The 20335-nt window shown below is 38.6% G+C and overlaps 1 protein-coding gene across 1 annotated transcript in view; it reads right to left on the bottom strand.

Annotated features, from left to right (window-relative positions):
* Positions 1 to 20335, bottom strand: part of dtx4a (deltex 4, E3 ubiquitin ligase a) — a 54283-nt gene that overhangs the window by 33568 nt on the left and 380 nt on the right. The window contains exon 2 of the mRNA XM_056747213.1: positions 13758 to 14736. Coding sequence (XP_056603191.1) covers positions 13758 to 14736 — 979 coding nt within the window. The remainder of the gene's footprint in view (positions 1 to 13757; positions 14737 to 20335) is intronic.

Genomic DNA, 20335 nt, shown 5'->3' with positions numbered 1-20335 from the left:
ATCACACTCTCTAAGATCTCAAAATTTAGGACTTTTGATAACACCTAGAAAAACTAAATCCACCAAAGGGGGTCGAGCTTTCTCATACGAAGCACCTTAACTCTGGAATAGCCTTCCTGATACTATTCGAGGGTCAGACACACTCTCCCAATTTTAATCTAGATTAAAGACACATCTTTTCAGCCAAGCCTTCACTTAATGCATAGTTAATGAACATTTAGAAATTAGATATCATTTATTAGAATGATCTTACTCGTTGTATAAATACCATGCACTGTGCTGTGTTTTACCTTTTCTGTTTTTCCTGTTTGCCCCTGTAAAGCTGCTTTGAAACAATAAACATTGTGAAAAGCGCTATATAAATAAACTTGAATTGAATTGAACCATGGATGTCGATCAAATGGTTTGTGAGTTATTGGTGATGATGTGAAAAACCTTCTTTTGCAAACTTGTTCAAGGCTTTTCAAGCAATTTCAAAATTTCCACCACAGTACAATTGTCTGGACTCTCTAGGTCAATAATTATCAAAAACATGTAGAGTTTTTTTAGTTGTGTGATCATAACAGGGTCCTTTATTATATTAATGTGAAACATGTACGTTAAAGGTAGCTGCTCCTTAATTAATAATTCAACTGACTTGCCATTAAGTACTATTTTACATATTATTACACTAAACAAGCATGCAAAGTGTGATGGTCATCGGAATAGGCATGCCTTCATATCAGTCAAAAAGGAGAAATATCATTCATTTCAATGGCTTTTTTATAGTCACCAGATCACAATGCATGTCGCTTTGCTGAAGGAACGATAAATATTTGCAGGATAAATGGGAATGGAAACAAATTATTTTTGCAGCTTTGTTCACTGTCCACTGTAGGGCCTTACAGTCTCGTGCACTGCAGTGTGTATAAAATGTGCATACGTGTGTATGTATTACATATTCTGTGTGTGTTTGTGTATTTATGGATATTATTTCTCTCTTTAGCATAAGAGTGTGCATGTACTGTATAGTTCTGTGTGTCGTGTGTGATTGAGACTGTGCGTGTGTGTGGAATGAAATGTGTCTAACAGGACGACAGTGTAAGAAAAAAATGTATTACACATTAAACGTTGCTCCATATTTACACATCTTTAAATACAGCACACATCTGGCTGGTTTTAAGATGCTGTTTTGATATATATATATATATATATAAATATAATATTTATTTAAAACATACCTTTATTAGGTACACCAGTTTAATTGTATGTTAACCCAAATTGCTACTCAGCCACTCACATTGCAGCAACTCACAGCATTTAGACATGGTAAACATGACCTCCTGAAGTTCAAAAAGAACATCAAAATGGGATATACTGTATTATGTGAGGTGTGTGTACAAAATAAGCATAATTTAAATGGCAAGGCCTTCTATAAATCTAACATGAGGATGGCTGGTTGTAAGAGGTCCAAAAATCAGATTCAGCGAGCGGCAGTTGTATGGAGGAAAATGTATTGTTGCTGTTAGAGGTCAGAAGAGAATGGGGAGTCTGGTTTGAGATGACAAAAATAAACTCATATAAACACTTGTTACAACTAATGTATGTAAAATACAATCTCTGAATACTCAACACATCACAACACAATTATTGCCTCATATTTACGAATATGCTGTAGGTTTGGATATATATATTCATTCATATGTGTCATGTTATATTTCTCTGTTGTTGTGAAGTATAGAATGAAATGAGACCCACAGTTCATAACTTAAAGATGACGTTAACAAGACCATTACAGTAAATTGCTGTGCAAGCATCTTTGTTTACGAATCTGTCTCATATGTCCATCTAAACAGGGTGTATTCTGAACATTGAACATTATATATTTTATTTAATATTAAATGTTCAAGGATAACAAAACATGCTTTATAAATCATTCTGTACTAGATATTCATTCTTGTGTGTACTATCCATTTAAGGACGTCCTATATTTTTTTATTCAATTGTAATGCTGCAGAATACAAAAGAGGCTATTTTGAAGAGTGTGAAAACAAAACCAATACAAGTCAATAGGTATGAATGCTTATGGTTACAAACATTCTTCAAAATATCTTCTTTTGGGTTCTACACAAGACAGAAAGCCATGCAGGTTTGTAATGTACAGATGGTGAGTAAATGATGATAGAATGTTCATTCTTGGGTGAACTATCCATTTGAGGCGATCCTAGATTTTTTTGTATTCAATATTTCTATTGCAGAACACAAAAGAGGCTATTTTGAAGAATGTGCATTGTATTAACAAAAAAGACCTATATCTCTGCAATAGAATGTGATAGAGACACAGGACTTTCTTTGTTTTACTAATGGCTTCGTTTATTATAATATGACAGGTGACGAGCCACACCCATAGCAACCAAACATATTACATTAGCAACTGTTTAGACTTTCCTCTATAGAAACCAAACAAGTTAACTTAGCAACCATTAAGCTAGACCTATATCTCTGCAATAGAACATCGTAGAGACATGAGAATTGGTTAATTTCACTCGTCCCTTAGGTATTATCGGCCTACACCTGTTTTTGCATATGAGTGTAAGCATGCGTGGTCTGTATTAACCGTTGCTGACCATTTCTTTAATTTTTCTAGTTATGGGTGAGTGTCATCCGTTCTGAATGTATCACGGTGCTATTCCTGAGCTTAGTCGGCGTAGGCAGATGTACCTTAATCGCCTTAGACTGCTCGAACCCGGTGATTGCTGCTTGCAGCTATATTTGTATTAGTATTTTCAACTTAGTTGGTTTACAATAGTGGTCGACCGATTATCGAACTGGTCGATTATCGGCGTCAATATTAAGGATTTAGCTGATAATCGATATGAGATAAATCGGTCATTTTCAAAGCCGATTTCTGGATAAAGTCATTTAATTTTGAAATGCGCTATTTGGCTCTGATGCAGCCACGGATTTAGTGAGGGCAGTCGGAACCCGTCACTCTAGTTTGTTGCCTAGAGTAATGCCCGCCCACTGCCCCTCTAATTTGTTAGGACTAAGTCACGAGTCCGGCCAATCAATGCGGGAGGCTGATGAACAGAAAGTTTTTTTCACTCTCACACCGAAAGCACTTACTAACTGGAGCTGCTTCGGGTTCATGCTCTCTGAGGTAAGGCAGCATCAAACGTTGAAATAAATCACAATCCACTACACTGAAGATGCAAAACACTTCAATATAATTAGTGCCTGAATTTCGGAGCACCTTTGCGGGTTTCCTGCAGGCTCCGCAGGATTTACACATTATTATCATGTAGATATAATTCACATTCATTGTATAACAATGATTTTGCTCTGCAAGCGAGCAGCACACTGCACACACGTTTCTTGTAATTGATCGAGCTGACGTTTTGCACCTCATTTTAAGTTACGCCATTTAAAAAAAACAAGCCATTTTAAAGCATAAAGAACTTGAATCGTCGGTCTTCAGTCAGAGCGCACTCATGCACGTGCTCACACACACACACACATAGACTCCGTATTTCAAGCTGTTTGCAACAAATGTTAGATTGAGTTATTTTTCGCAACTTATTTATACACATAAATGTTCAGAGACAAACATGGGTGTGATTAAATGCCCGTTTTACCGACAATACACTCAAGGAATAGGCTAATGTGCTAACTAAGTGTGCCTAAAATATGCTTTCAATATTATAGCTTCATAAAAACATTTGCGGCCTTTTCAACAACATACACAATAAAGCTATGAAGGCAATTAAATTATTTACACTTATTATTTAATTCAAATTTTGCTAGTTAATCCAATGATGAGCAAAATGATTTATTGAATAGTTTTAGTATTGTATGCAATGTTTAAGTCATCAGAACATATTTTTTCCATAAATAAATATAATTTATTCCATTCAATTCCTTTTTTTTATTTAGTGGTTTTTACAATACATTTTTCTTTCCAAGCAGCTTTACATAAGAAAAGACAAATAAAACACAGAAAGAGGCAATGGTGGTTTACAAAATGTTCACAGAATTATGCTGGGTGCTCCCTTCTTTCTTTTGTTATTATTAATGTAAGTGTTATGATTAAGATATCTCAGTCAGACTTAAAAATGTCTGATTTGATTCAAATGTTTCAGAGCCCGTGTTCTTAATTTGTATACAAATTTTCGTTTTTACACCATATATATCGGTTCAAAATATTGGTTATCGGCCTAATTCACATGGAAATAATCGGTATCGGCCCTGAAAAACGCATATCGTTCGACCTCTAGTTTACAAGTATTTTTTGTTCCTTACAAAACGTTCAGAGTCAGAGAGCTGAATGTATGCAAATAATAAAAACCAAGGCATAAGAAAAAAATATTTTTTTGCATTATCTTCCTGCAATAACATATTTACCGTAAAAGTACTTTTCAACAATGAACACTGGGAAAGTGCTATCAAGATAAGTGTCCCACAGTCTTAAGATTCAGGACCTGCCATTGGTACTTCAAAAGATCTCTGTTATTTAATTTGAAAACATCACATTAGTTCATCTGCTGTTCATTTCCATGGGAAAATCAATGACTTTTTCACAGTATTCACCGGTTACTGTGGTGAAGGGGTACTAACAATTAATTTTGAACCTACTTAATCAATGTTTTAATCTTGGAGCAAGGCCCATATGGAAACTACATAAGTTATACACATCACCTGTCTTTTAACATCAGCCTTACAATACATATTCCAATTAGAGCTGCATGATTAATCAATTAACGACATATCAATATAGGAACATTGTTTCATTTTTGAAAACATAACACAACATTTCCAGAACATTGTAGTTGTTTTTTAAATTACTTAAATTACTTATACAGAAAGTCCAATGCTGGTTATTTTTTCAAACCAGAAAATAACAGTTAACTGATAGAGGTCTGTGACTGCCATGTGCATTGAGGAAATTAAATGACGAAATTATGATCACAGGTTAATGACCAGGGAACGGATTCATGAAACTGTTCCTAATACAAAAAATAAGATTGATTTTAAGATTTATTATAGTATGTTTGTAAGAATGTCTGTAAGTGCGAACTTTCCACCTGTGTGTAACAAGTAGAGGTCGACCGATATGCGTTTTTCAGGCCGATACCGATTATTTCCATGTGAATTAGACCGATAGCCGATATATATATAGTGTAAAAACGTAAATTTATACAGAAAGTAAGAACACAGGCTCTGAAACATTTGAAAGATTTTTAATTCTGACTGAGAAATCTTAATCATAACACTTATATTAATAATAACAAAAGAAAGAAGGGAGCACCCAGCAGAATTCTGTGAACATTTTGTAAACCACAAGCAACACAGTAAAAAACAACAAGGAACAAATGAATTGCATGGAAAAAATTATATTTCTTTATGGAAAAAAATATGTTCTGATGACTTAAAAATTGCATACAAAACTAGAACTATTCAATTAATCATTTTGCTCATCATTGGATTAACTAGCACAATTTGAATTTATATAATAAGTGTAAATAATTTAATTGCCTTCATAGCTTTATTGTGTATGTTGTTGAAAAGACGCAAATGTTTTCATGAAGCTATAACATTAAAAGCATATTTTAGACACACTTAGTTAGTACATTAGCCTATTCCTTGAGTCGGCAAGACGGGCATTTAATCACACCCATGTGTGTCTCTGAACAATTATGTGTATAAATGAGTTGTGAAAAATAACTCGATCTAACATTTGTCGCGAGCAGCTTGAGATTGCGGAGTCTGTGTGTGTGTGCATGAGAGCGCTCTGACTGAAGACCGTCGATTCAAGTTCTTTATGCTTTAAAATGGCTTGTATTTTTTAAATGGCGTAACTTAAAATAACGTGCAAAACGCCAGCTCGATCAATTACAAGAAACGCGTGAAGTGTGCTGCTCGCTTACAGAGCAAAATCATTGTTATACTATGGATGTGAATTATATCTACATGATAATAATGCGTAAATTCTGCGGAACCTGCAAAGCTGCTCCGAAAGTCAGGCACTAATTTAATTGAAGTGTTTTGCATCTTCAGTGTAGTGGATTGAGATTTATTTCAACGTCTGATGCTGCCCTACCTCAGAGAGCATGAACCTGAAGCAGCGCTTTCGGTGTGAGAGTGAAAAACACTTTCTGTTCCGTAGCCTCCCGCGTTGATTGGCCGGACTCGTGACTTAGTCCCAACAAATCAGAGGGGCAGTGGGCGGGCATTACTCTAGGCAACAAACTAGAGTGACGTGTTCCGTCTGCTCTCACTAAATCCTTGTCTGCATCAGAGCAAAATAGCGCATTTCAAAATTAAATGACTTTATCCGCAAATCGGCTTTGAAAATGATCGATATCGATTATCAGCTAAATCTTTGATATCGCCGCCGATAATCGGCCAGTTCGATAATCGGTCGACCACTAGTAACAAGCACCTGCATTCTTTTATAGCCTGTATATATTAGCATGCGATGTGTTAAATAGACCTGTAGCGACGCGTTGATAATGTCGACGCCTCATGTTTTTGCGTCGACGCCTCGCTTTTGTGTTTTCTAGGACAAAGCAAAGAACCTTGGCGTCCTAACTTGAGATGCAATGCACACAAAATGTATGCAAAAACAGGAATTTATATTGTGTTCAACACTCTCAGGAATGTCTAAACTATGCACTCCATTGTGGGTTTTTTGTACTACAACTTTTGATTTTTTTGAAAAAGAGAGTTATGTTGGTACTGCAAAGAGTAAACAGGCTGGCCTTTGATTTTGTATAACATTTAACATATAACAGTAAAATAATTGTATTTATTTTATTTTGTTTAAAGCAGAATATTTTTTGCTGTGCAGGACTGTTCTGAAAGAAAGTATATGTAACAAGGTTCAATAAAAGGAAGGAAGGAGTCGGGAACCGGCAGACATTTAAACAGATTTTAATTAAATAAAAACAACGTAAATAAACAGCCAGCAGCCCCTCACGGACGACTGCCGGCAACACAAACATGAATATAACTTAACATGTGTTCGGGCCCGGTCCTCTCTCTTCGTCAGTCCGGTCGCTCGTTCTCTTACAGCTCCCAATCTCCTACGTGATTCGAGCCCAGTGTGCGCACAGCTGGTGCTCATTCACAATTACTCACCGGTCTCGAACCACGGTCTTGCCCTGCCTACTCCACTACAGTATATTACTAAGATTTTTTTGGTATGTATTTGAGATACATTATGTTTTTTTTTAATCGAGCAACAGAAAAGAATAGTTAAATTAATCATATAAAATAATCTGCAGATTAATCGTTCAGTAAATAATCGTTTACCCCCTGCCGTAGTGTTAAACAGCATTTACGATTACATTTTAGGTAAAATGTTAGCAAGTTTTAAAATCATACTTCTTATCAGTGCTTGAAGTGGGCAAGTAAGCTTCTCCGTTTTGCTGGAGACAATGCATTAACATTAGCCTCTTCTCTTTTTTGGCTAAAGATTGCAGGCTTTCGAGGGTTTAAACCATTAGCTTTGTCAGTCATTAGCGCCTGCCTGCAGACTGGCTTGTTCAATGTGATTGGCTGAACGTTTTGTCTTTTGTTTTATTGGCTGAAATGCTGCTTGACCTCTGTATTTTGATTGGCTAGAATTAAATAATAATGAAAAATGGAAAGATTTCAGAAATGCAAACTACTTATCTAATTCTGCTGTTTTAAATAAAAAACGTAGGTGGTTTGTCTCAAAATGTAATATGTATTTAACTTGACATGCCTAAAAACATAACATAAGTTTGAGTCAAAGTTTGATTGTGTATATGATGGATTTAATTAACAGAAGAATTCAATAGACTGCTGTCAACTCAGTGGTGGCAACAATTTTTTTTTGGTAGAATTTGTATTTAACATTATTAAATCTATTGTTGGGCAAAAGATTCCTTTAGTAAATAAATACTTTATCCAGCAATGTCCAAATGCTTTTTTTTTACAACAGGCATAAGTTCAATGCACTCTGTTTTTAATATTGAAAGCTAAAGTAAGGGAGCTATCATTTATTGTATCAATATTAATAATTCTTAATGGCAAGTAAATGTCAAAATTATGATTCTGGCTCAAAACATGTTATATGTGAAACAACCAAATTCATGTATATTTTTTTTCGGGAATACATAACATTCCTAATTTTTTTCTCAAATTAGAATTTAGGGTACATCGAATGTTTAAGTGAAATATGGCTGAACACATTTACGGAACATGATGTCTGATGTGATCCAGCAGCAACAAGGAGAAAGAGACATGCATGCTTTATTAATGCAGCAAACATGTCAGCAGTGTGTGGAAGCAAAGTGTCAGAGAAAGACAGGAGTAAATTTCCAGACGAGAGCATCTTTACCTCAAGACTGTTTTTCAGATGAGACCAGGCGATCTGAAGGCCCGCCACTCCCGACATCCTTTGAGATTGCACAGTGGTGCCATACACACAGTTCACTGTGATAAACAACTTGGAATGTCAAGCTATGTCTGTGCATCCCTAGAACCCTCTGAGAGAACAGTCAGCTTTTGTGGGCGGAGTTTATAGAAACGTGAACTGAAACGGTTGTCACTCAGTCTCAGCATGCATTGCTTGCATGGCTTGTTGTAGGCTAACAGAGTACATTACATTCTTTCGGCAGTCAGTTAGTCCATTGAATAAGGGAGAGGTTTTAATATTTTTATTTTTATTTACTTGGTTTGCTCAATTTTATATTTTAAGTTCTTGAAAAGCAATATAAAAAAGTACATTTTGATCAATCAGTTTATTTAGAAATGCAAAGAATAACATGTTCGGTGTTCAGTATTTGGCCTTTGGCTATGTGTTTCATGTTTATTCGGCGTCGGCCAAGAATTTTCATTTCAGTGGATCCCTATTAGAATTTAAGAAAAAATACAGCAGTTAAGAAGATTTTTCTTAAGAATGTTTTGTGAATCTCGCCCCAGATGAATGTTATAAACCCACTGTTCCAGAAACGTACAATCTGAATATTCAAGTTTGTGCAGCGCATTTCACCAAAGATTGCTTCACAAACCTGGAAGATATCAAGACCGGCAATGCAAGAAAGCTTTGGTTAAGAGGGGCCATTCCAACCATTACAACTTCGCATTACAGGCGCTTCAGATTTGCAGCCTGTAAGTATATTGTCATTGTAAAAGATTTTGCTACGGACTAACGCGGGTTGAGTTTGTCGTGTGTTTGTGATCTGCAAGCTTGTTTCTATCTCACACAAACGCTGTATGATGTACATGATTGTTTGTTTATAGTCTTTATAACGTCGTATATAAAAGGTAAAACAGTAAGCTATAGCTTTTCTAAAAAAAAATATAAAACCTTACAAATCCTTTACATCCTGCTCAAGTTGCACTGGCAAAGTTGATGTATCGGCTTGATCATCTTCATGAGGAGATACAAACATGCACGGTATGTGGAAAGTACAGCCTTTTTTAACCTTAAAACATGTATACACATTACACTACATCTTAAACAAACAATTATCGTTTTAGGCATGTCATTTGACCCCTTTAATAACTTGCTGACTATATTAATTAACGCATGTATAACATAACTTAATAACTTTCCAACTTGAGAGTAAACCTTTGTGACTTTTGATTGATTTGACACATCTAAATGAAAAGACAGTGGTGTTAATTACTGGAATTGAGAGCTTTCGAATGTTATATTAAAACTGAGCTGTTATACTTCAGTGGTAAGACGTGATGAAGTAGAGGTTGAAAGCAGGCTAAAATTTTAAAATTCTAACAAACATGTTGAACTTTAGCTCTGCCAAGTAGCCAAACTGATTCTCATCCAAAAAGAACATGAAGTACAAGAAAATGTTGGTGACGTACTATGAAAGCAGCGTTTCCCATACAATGCATTTACTAGGGTAGTATGCCCAGGTATATTAATGGCCGCCCAAGTATATTTGGCGTCACATTTTCTAATTCTTTATCCATCTGGGATAGTGACTGCATCTGTGATCGCTTAACTAGTGGAAAAACTGCCCTTCTCTTTCCTGACTTGTTTGGCCTCAGTGGCTCCACATGCCACACGTTGCCCCTTCTCTTCCAAGTTCGCATGCACTCTTCTTCCAAAGAGCTCGGTGGCTGTGTCCCAATTCGGGGGCTGCGTTCTTAAAAGGCTGCATTTTAAGATAACGGCTTAACATTTTTCAATAATCATTCAAAACTTTAGTTAAATAAAAGTATTTAATTAAAAGAAACCTTACATTTCAGTGTTTTAATATTACATATGATGTTGTCAATTAACATTTTTGGTGCATTATTCCGTTTTACATTTATAAAGTTGGTTAATTTAATATACTGTTGGGCTGTTTTAATCTACATAAACGTGTCATATTCTCTAAACTAAAATATTCTTCTTCTGGCTCCGTATTTGTTTAAAAAAGTCAGAAACATCTCTGCTCTGTCCTACTGCTGTCGCCACACAACATTAGCAGCAGTTAACTCAATTAGGAAATCTAGGGTGTCTCATTTCAGTTCGGTTCTTGGACTTTTGAGGGTACGTGCTTTGAAGAACATGTCTAAGAACCATCAAATCTGTGCTGTTGGTGAATGTAAAATGTATCATAAAAGTAGGCCGGTAAGAGATCTTTCCGACGAGGCCAAGTTCGTAATAACGATTGAAAGTCCCGTTATTACGAATGATGACTTAGCGTTCCGGAAGAATTAACTTTTTTGAGATCAACAAACCAACATTCACCAGTCCATATCTCCAGTCCGGAAAGACTTAGAGAATCAAGCCAGGACTCTTTGGACATGTATCCGCCATAGCATTCAAACAACGCTGACCTCGAGACGATGCAACCCCTAGGTCGGGAGCTAGAGCTTCCGGTACCCAGAAAGGTTGAAAAATCTAAGCTCCAGGACCGGTGGTCTGTCAGTATAGCATGGGTTTAGCCATAAAAAAATCTCAAGAGTGGATCAGCACCAGCTGTTCGTGATCAAGCTTCATCTCCGGAAGACGTTAGTATTACACATCGTTTTTTAAATCGCCTTTCTTAAATAATGTGTTTAGCACGTTAGGTGCTATTGTTCACATGTTCGTGGCCAACCTGAAGCATTACATTGCTCCAAAGACAGGTGTTATGTTGTAATGTTAGTGGTATAAGTGATATATCTCTCTTTCTCTGTGAGTTCAATGTTTTCTCGTATGTCCTAAGTGCGACAATAGTTAGAGCGGATAGAAACAGAGTGCGCATTTGTAAGACAACCAGGTTGCTGATCTTTACATACCTGTCTGACATAAACAAGTACTCTGAATGCCAGTTTTTGCCAATATCTGTGTTTATATCTGTTAGTAATATGCATGCACATGATTAATTATCAATGGCCAACATTTCATACAGCATATGTTGTTCTATGTATGTTTTTGTCTTCTCCATTTCATTTGTATTTATGAACAAGGCATTAAGGTGTTTTTATTGCAGTTAGTGTATGGTTTTGGTTGGATAGGACATTACAGACTTTATTGCGCTTTCTGGCAAATTGCTTGTCTTGATGTCATCCAAAACACATGTGTAACTGTTACATACAGGGAGGGGAGCAGAAGCTAATCTGCATTTAAAGAGACACACACGAAAATGGCACGTTTTCCATTGTAGCCACAAATGGCCATGTTCAACATATTAAAATGAAAGATATGTTGTGTATTTTGAGCTGAAACTTTACAGAAACATTCCGGGGATACCACTGACTATCTTCACATTGCTGAAAACACCTGAATTTGCGTCCCATTAACATTAGTTAAGCATTAGATTACATGTCTGCATTTGTTAATCTTTATTTTCAGTATTTACTAATATATTTAAAACATTGAACATGCACCACAAACTAACATGAACAATTGTATTTGGCATAATCTAACATAAACAAAATTAATAAATGCTGACAACTGTACTGCTCATTTTAGGTTTCATGTTAATGTAGGGGTTCCCGAATTTTAGATCCGAGATGTATGATCTCTCAAGATCCTCCAGAAATACAGGGAAATCAAACACATTTGTTCCTTTTTAGAAGTTTTCTTTTTTGAATTAATAAGTTTAATTGTAATTTTAAAATACATAATAGTAGGACTGCATGACTAGGTCAAAAAACTTTTAGTCCCCTTGATATTGTAATGTTGATTATTAATGTTGATTAGATTGAATGTTTAAAACGTCCTATGCTATAACCACTTGTGGCTCCCACTGTCAAAAAAAGCATTATAATCTTGTGTTCAGACTTGACTTCTTTTTCGAAGCTGCTAGCGTCTGTTTTAAGATTGCATTTCTAGCAAGAAATTAGTATTGTAGTTTTTAAATGTGATTAGTTATTGCAAAGACACTTTCGGTTTGTAATTCTGTTACGTTGCCTGGGCTCCGTTTGTGCACAGACGCTGACGACGAAGTCATGGCGTTCGGTTGCTGTTTGTAACTCAACGCTGCCAGCAGGTTTTTGTTTTCACTAAAAAAGCGCCTTGGTCAACTTTTTCTTCTCAAAAAAGAAGTTAAGTGTAAACATGGGCTAAACATGTAAAACCATTGAACAACCATCATTGTAAGTCACTCGACAAAAAAACATTTAATAATGTTAATAAACACATTATTTAAAATAGTATGGGGGCCCCGAAAAACAACTCAAACCCAGGGGCCCCCATCATCCTAAATCCGGCCCTGAAGGCAACTATCAAAGGTAAACGTATTATTGTTGCTGCTGTTGTTTTTTTTGTTCTGTTGTTTGTATAAATGAATTGCACATTTTTGACTGCCGTGGTGTGTGAATGTCTTTCACGAACGAGTGGAAAATCCCTACTCAGCTTTCTGAATCCGATTAATTATAGTGGGGAATTTTTGCACAAAATGTGTTTTTTGAGGATTATAGTCATTGGTTAATTTCTAGATTGTCACTTTGAAGTGCTTTCTGGACATATAAGTCATATTTTCTAACTCTCTTTAATCCTATGTTTGATCCGCTTGATTCTGGTTTAATTCTATTTCTTCAACTTCTCATAGTCCGTTTTAAGGAGATAAAATGGTCATTATCATTGTTGATTGAACAATGCTATACATTTCCATCATATTATTTTGGCACTTAAAATTTGGGATGTTTTCTGTTTAATTGAGCCTTTGGGCTGGAAATTGTCCACCCAATCTGGCAATACTGGACACAGCTCTTGTGTGTACTAGCCCATCCTCTTGTCTGTGAGTGTAGTTAGCTCCGTGTAGTGTATTTAACTGTCACTTGCATTTAAAATCAAAGAAGCGTTCATAATAACGCAAGACATTGTGGAGAAAGAGCAAACAGCACATAGCCGCTCTATTATGGAGGTATGCTGCTGTATTGTGATTTTGTCCGATGATGTTGCGTTTATAAATCAGGATTTTAGCAGCAGTTAAAGCGACTGCTGGTGGCATTCAGTTGTAAAATACAATATAATGTGAAAAGATCAGAGATTAGAAGAAAAACAGATATCTAGTGCTAACACGACGCAAACACGACGTGATGACGTCACAAATACGCCAATTAGTTTGTGACGGCACAAGCGTCACAAGTCTGTCCAAATCCTGTGGGAAACAGTGGACAGCTAAACCTTATTCTGTTAAACCATTAAGAGATACACATTACCTGCTTTTAAAAGTTGGGGTAGTGTTGCTTCCAAACCATGAAATAAATTGTGTATGAAGGTTTCATGCAAATCATGCAAGACTTTCCGCAGTACACCAATGACTGTCTAGACACAAGTGTAATACTGTATGATTATGGAAACTTACCCTGATGCAATGAGTGCTCGTGACTGTGCCATGGCAATTCTTTGCAGGGCGGGGCGGCTAAGGCCAGCCAGGCTGCTGCGAGGTGGCACTGGGGCAGCACACGATGCTGATGCTGTTGAAACGGGACCCAAAACCCGCGCAGAGGGCGTGGGAGCGCAGGTTGTCACTGTAGATATAAGGGTGTTGGAGGTTGTAAGTGCGGTAGGGTTGGGTGTGGAATTAGTGTGGGGTGTAGCAGAAGGAGGTGGGGGTGGCGGTACAGCAGGTGGAGGAGGGCGGTTGGAGGATATTGAAAGGACAGCAGTGGCTGAGCCCAGGAGCGAGAGCGAGTGTCCGAAACCTCCACTGGCACCAGAGGTTGAGTTTCTATGTGGGGAGAGTACTCTGGAAAGGGAAGGAGGGTGAGGCAGGGTTAGCGAGTAAGAATGTCCCCTTGGGGGTGGTTTAGGGCTTGGTGGCTTAGGTGTCGGCGGCGGTTTACGCCCCAGAGTTAGTGCCATGCTAGGGGTCTTGACACCCAATACTAGCATACATTGTTGGCAAGAACATGGTTGACCCAATGAAGTAATGGCAGAAGCTGGAAGAGCTCCACTAGGATAGGCACTGCCATTTCCCCCGCTCACTCCTGAAACCCCCACCCCCAAGAGTCCACCACTTCCAGCAGATGACCACGCATGGGGTTTAGGCAAAGGGCCAGACACAAGTGGATAAGCCAGGTCTGAGCGCCTCTGGATTCTTCGGCGGCGCTGCGTCTGTCCATTGATCTGTGTCATACTCTGCAGGTCTATGAGGTAGCAGAAGCCCAATGGTGTTAAGTCCAGCCAGGGCTGTTGCCGGTCCCGGGCTGCCTGGATGGCAATGCTAACATCGGTGTCATATGGCGTCCATGAGCCTGAGTCATTTTCCCATTCCCAAACCCAACCCTGGCCTGGTGCCGATCGTGGGTCATAGAAGCTTCGACGCACAGGTCTAAGAGTCCCTGAACAAAAAAGTAGAGATATATTAGCTTAGCAAAATATACTAACATTGTATAATTGAAAGATCCTATAATAATTTAGATTAGTCCATTTTTTTGTTGATAAATTTTCAATTAAGACGAAAAATATCAACAACCAGTGTTTAGTTACGCAACAAAAAATGTGTGCATAATTGTCAAAGTAACTCATAATAGACACATGGAGGGATTAGTGTTGTCACGATACAAATTTTTTGACTTCGATACAATACCCAAGATAAGTATTTAGATACCAATACTAAATCAGGAAGTAATTAAATAAATAATGATGAAACATAACATAATCTTTTATTTTATTTTTTACTCTTACAATTTACACTGTGTTCCTGCCTTGCTTTTTGAGCTTATCTTCCTCCTTATTTAAAAACATGTCACCACACAGAACTACCTTAAAGCATGGTTAAATTCATTCACTTCAGTACATAACAATTCATTAAAAACATTACGTAATGCATTTTGACATGAACTAACAACAAATCTCTTTTTACTGGATTAAATTTATTAATTTCGTTATGTAAAAAAACAGATCTTCTTCATCACTTTCAACATGCTCCTTCATTTAAATTACATTTACATTTAGTCATTTGGAAGACGCTTTTATCCAAAGCGACTTACAGTGCACTTATTACAGGGACAATCCCCCTGGAGCAACATGGAGTAAAGTGTGCTGCTCAAGGACACACTGGTGGTGGCTGCTGGGATCGAACCAGCAACCTTTGATTTACCAGTTCAGTGGTTTAACCCACTAGACCACCATCTCCATATGCACATGCACTCCATATCCTTCCTACATGCACTACACAAACACGACCACCCGTTCACTTTAGACCAGTGATCACCAACCCTGCTCCTTGAGATCGACCGTCCTGAAGATTTCAGCTCTAACCCCAATCAAACCCACCTGAACTATCTAATCAAGGTGCTCAAGTTTGCTTAATAATTACAGAAAGGTGTGCTGAAGCAGGGTTGGAGCTACAGTCTGCAGGACGGTCGATCTCCAGGAGCAGGGTTGGTGACCACTGCTTAAGACGGAACCTTAGCTCTCTCTCCCCTAGCACACTCTCTGCTAGAGTGACATCCTCTCTTCCCTCCAACTTTGCATCTCTAAATGCTGAAACTGCCACCGACACCTTATGCACAACACTTACATCCTGTCTAGATAACCTTTGTCCTCTGTCCTCCAGACCGGCTCGTGCCACTCCCCCCTGCCACTGGCTGTCTGACATCATCCGTGAACAACATAGTACACTCAGGGCTGCTGAAAGGAAATGGCGCAAGACCAAGAATCCTGGTGACCTAGGGGACTACGAGTCACTACTCTCCTCTTTCTCTGCTAGTGTTACCACAGCAAAACTGTCTTTCTATACCACCAAGGTAAGCAATGCACCTAACACTCGACAGCTTTTCAAAACATTTAACTCTCTTCTTTGCCCCAATTCTTCCCCCGCCCACTTCATCATTGACTGCAGAAGACTTCGCTGTATTTTTCACTGACAAAACATCATCCATCAGCAAACAACTCTCGGTACCTCAGATCTCGGGAAACACCTCCCACACTCCAACCATCGAACTCTCCTCTTTCACCCCACTTAGGACACTGAAATCACCAGGCTTCTCTCCAGCCACCCCACCACCTGTCCCCTTTACCCTATCCCCTCCGATCTCCTTCAGGCCATATCCAGCACGCTCACACCTGCACTCACACACATTATCAACACCTCCCTGCTCACCGGCACTTTTCCATCCACATTCAAACAGGCCCAGGTCACGCCCCTACTGAAAAAACCAACATTGGACCCTTCTACTCCTGAAAGTTACAGACCTGTCTCTCTCCTCCCATCTAGAGCAAAAACACTTGAAAGGGTCTTCCTACCAATACCAGAATAAACTACTGGATGACAAGCAGTCTGGCTTTAAAACAAACCACTCCACTGAGACGGCACTGCTATCGGTCACAGAAGCACTGCGGCTAGCCAAGGCGGAATCTAAATCCTCGGTCATGATTCTGCTAGACCTATCTGCAGCGTTTGATACTGTCAATCACCAGATACTGCTAGCAACCCTGTCATCGCTAGGAATCTCAGGCTCTACCGTCCGCTGGTTCAAATCCTACCTCTCCGAAAGATCTCTCAGGGTGTCATGGAGGGGCACGCTGTTCAACTGCTCACCACATGATCACTGGGGTCCCTCAGGGATCGGTGCTTGGACCGCTGATTTTTTCCCATCTACACGACATCCTTGGGACCCATCATACAGGCACATGGCTTCTCGTATCACTGTTATGCCGACAACACCCAGATCTACATCTCATTTCACCTAGACAATACCACTGTAGCAGCTCGCATTACAGCCTGCCTCGAGGACATCTCATCTTGGATGAAAGGGCATCACCTCCAGCTGAACCCTGCCAAGACAGAACTACTCGTGTTTCCGTCACACCCTACGGTCCAACACGATCTCAACATCCATCTTGGCAATACCACAATCACACATTCCAAAACAGCCAGGAACCTCGTAGTCATATTTGATGAACAGCTGTCCTTCAATGATCACATTGCAAAGACAACACGGTCATGCCGATATGCCTTATTCAACATTAGAAAGGTCAGACCCTATCTCACTGAGCATGCAGTACAACTCCTTGTCCAGGCCCTGGTAATCTCAAGGTTGGACTACTGCAATGCTCTCCTTGCTGGTCTTCCTGCAAAGGCTATCAAACCACTTCAGCTGGTTCAGAACGCAGCAGCACGCCTCGTCTTCCAACAGCCCAAAAGGGCTCACTTGACTCCTTTTTTCATCTCTCTACACTGGCTACTGGTTGCAGCCCGTATCAGATTCAAGTCACTAATGCTTGCCTACAGGATTATCATTACCGGCTTACTTCCACACTCTCCTGCACTCCTACACCCCATCAAGATCCCTGCGCTCAGCAAACCAGCTGCATCTTGTATTGCCTTCCCATAAGGGCAGTAAATCGCTCTCCCGCTCGTTCTCATTCACAACTCCTTCCTGGTGGAACATTCTTCTTAACTCTGTTCGTTCAACCACATCTCTCACAATATTTATAAAACTACTTAAATGCAATCTCTTCGGTGAATACTTGACAGACAAATGAAAAAAAAAAAACGAACCCTTTACCTCAACAGCTAGTGGTCTAGCTTTTGTTGAAACCAGAAACTGTGTATTGGCACTTAATGTATTATGGCTCCTGTATGACATCGCTTATTGCTCCTAACTCTTTGTAAGTCGCTTTGGATAAAAGTGTCTAATACATTTCTAAATGTAAATGTAAATCTAGTTGTTTATTCATATTAATTCATTGATAAGTCTTATCAAATACAATTGTTACAATCTATTTTAAATTGATTACCAATTATTAGTTCATGTTAGCAAAGTAATTTTTAGAAATTGAACCTAGTTGTAAAGCGTTATCAATGCTGGTAATGTTGGCCTGTCACATAAACTACCTTAAAGAGGTCGGGATGTCTGTTGGTGAAATGCTTTGCCAAGCTGATCATCTTGGCACTTTTCTTCCGCAGATTTTGCACAGACAGACTTCGTCAGCACTTTGGCGCACGCTTTAACCCGGCTTTAAGGACCCTTTGCGCATCTGCTTCACTGACAAGCCGTGAAGACGTAAAAGGCACTTATGTTTGCCGCCATGACTTTCATTTTGTTTCACCCCGAAATATGCAGCACAAATACGAGGAAAGAAAGTTGTCGCATATGGACGCATTTCTGGATGTGTTTTCTCTGAAACGCATGCGTCATTAAAGTACAGGTGCAAAATAAATGAGAAATTGGTATCGTTTTAACGGAGGGGTATAGAGAAACTTTTCTAGTACCGGTGTATCGTCCAACACTAGGAGGGATGGAAGCAGGGTAATAACACACCAGCCAGCCGTACTAAAATCTCAGTCAGCTAAGCCACTTCTGCTCTCAGCCAGCTAAGCACTAACAATACATTTACTCACCATACATTTACTAAAAAAAACATTCAAATTTCAGCAAACCGACAGCACAACAGCTGAGTATTGTTGATTTACCTCTGTGATCAAGCCTCAGGTAAGTTAAAAAGTTTTGTTCATATTTGTGGATCGGATAGCTTGAAGCCTTTTTTGGTTGTCGACATACCCATCTTGAGTGAAAAACTTAATTGTACCCTATGGACACTACGTGTACCGGATGTGACTGACCTGGCACAATGCGGAAGTGATCGTGCATTGCCTTTTTGCTACTTGCTGTTGCTTGTTAGAGGCAGGTGTTGTATTCTAACATTTTATTGAACTATTAGAAGTAATATAGATGGCTTCAGGGCTAACAGAAGTATACTTTAAGCCAAAACTCAAATTTTTATTTCGTTTTCTCTAAAAGGCCAAATAGAAAAACAATTGATATATGACAAAAACTGAGCAAAGACTATGACACCAACAACTCAGATGTAACGACACAACAACAGAACCTTTTTCCACAAAAAGCTAAAACAACAATTTGAAGACAAAACAAATGCGTTTTGTGTCCGTTTCAGATTGGAACTACTTCATCAAAATGTGCATATGCTGCAACCCAAAATTATCTATCCATAACCCCTTCCTCCCCACTTCACTTCAATGCTCCCTCCTCCCTCCTATTTTTTGGAGGAATGGTTGCTACCCTTGGTCGACCCTATTCTCTCCACTCCTCAATCTTCCCATGAAGTGTAATCAGCCCTACACAATGGATTTGGCCAGCATGGGTGATGCAGTCTCCCAAAGCTCTGACAGCCAACAATCCAGCTCTTTGTTTCAGCTTCACGTAGCCCCTATTTATGGGTTCAATGTAACATATTTCTTCCTTCACACCAACCAAGCACTCCTGTGCACTGACAAGAGCATTTCTCCATTTTTAGCAAAACTGAAATCTGAACTCTAACGTTCTTTTGTAATGTGACAAAAATGGAATTACAAATATATATCTTGTTGTCTTGAGATTCGATTATAAATAATAATAGTAAATAAATCAATGTTTTTTTAGGCCCTGCCAGTATCATACTATCAGAGGTATTTTTATAAATACACTGCACTATTTAAAGATTATTTATGCATTTGACAACGTAATCAATTAAGCCATTCCCATACGACCACGGCCGAGGCTAGCAACATCTCATACCTATGCGAGGAAGAAAAAATACGTCCACAGTTTAATCATTTGATGGTGTATTCGTTCCGTTCGTTAGATTGCCGCAACTAATTCCCGTACAAAGAACAGGTGCGCGGTTATGAGCAAACGGTTAATTTGAGCACAAAAGGAACATGTTAGATATTGCACTGCATACGTGACATTTTAGTAACGCATTTACTTCCACTGCACCCATAAAAAATGTCCATACCTCGACTGAGAAATGATCAAGACGGATCTTCAATTCTGTTCGTCATAAATACTCGAACACTCACACTCCGGATATAAAATGGTTGCGTTTCAGTATGTGATTATGGGTGAAGTGTTCATTTTATGTGTGAATTGTAACACATAAGAACCTAGATTTTCGTATTGAAGTTGGAAGTGCGAGCTGCAAAAGTAAAAG

Source organism: Triplophysa dalaica, chromosome 1 (genome assembly GCF_015846415.1).
Source record: "Triplophysa dalaica isolate WHDGS20190420 chromosome 1, ASM1584641v1, whole genome shotgun sequence".
NCBI lineage: Eukaryota > Metazoa > Chordata > Actinopteri > Cypriniformes > Nemacheilidae > Triplophysa > Triplophysa dalaica.
The sequence above is the reverse complement of the archived record's forward strand: the minus strand, read 5'-3'. Positions and strand labels throughout refer to the sequence as shown.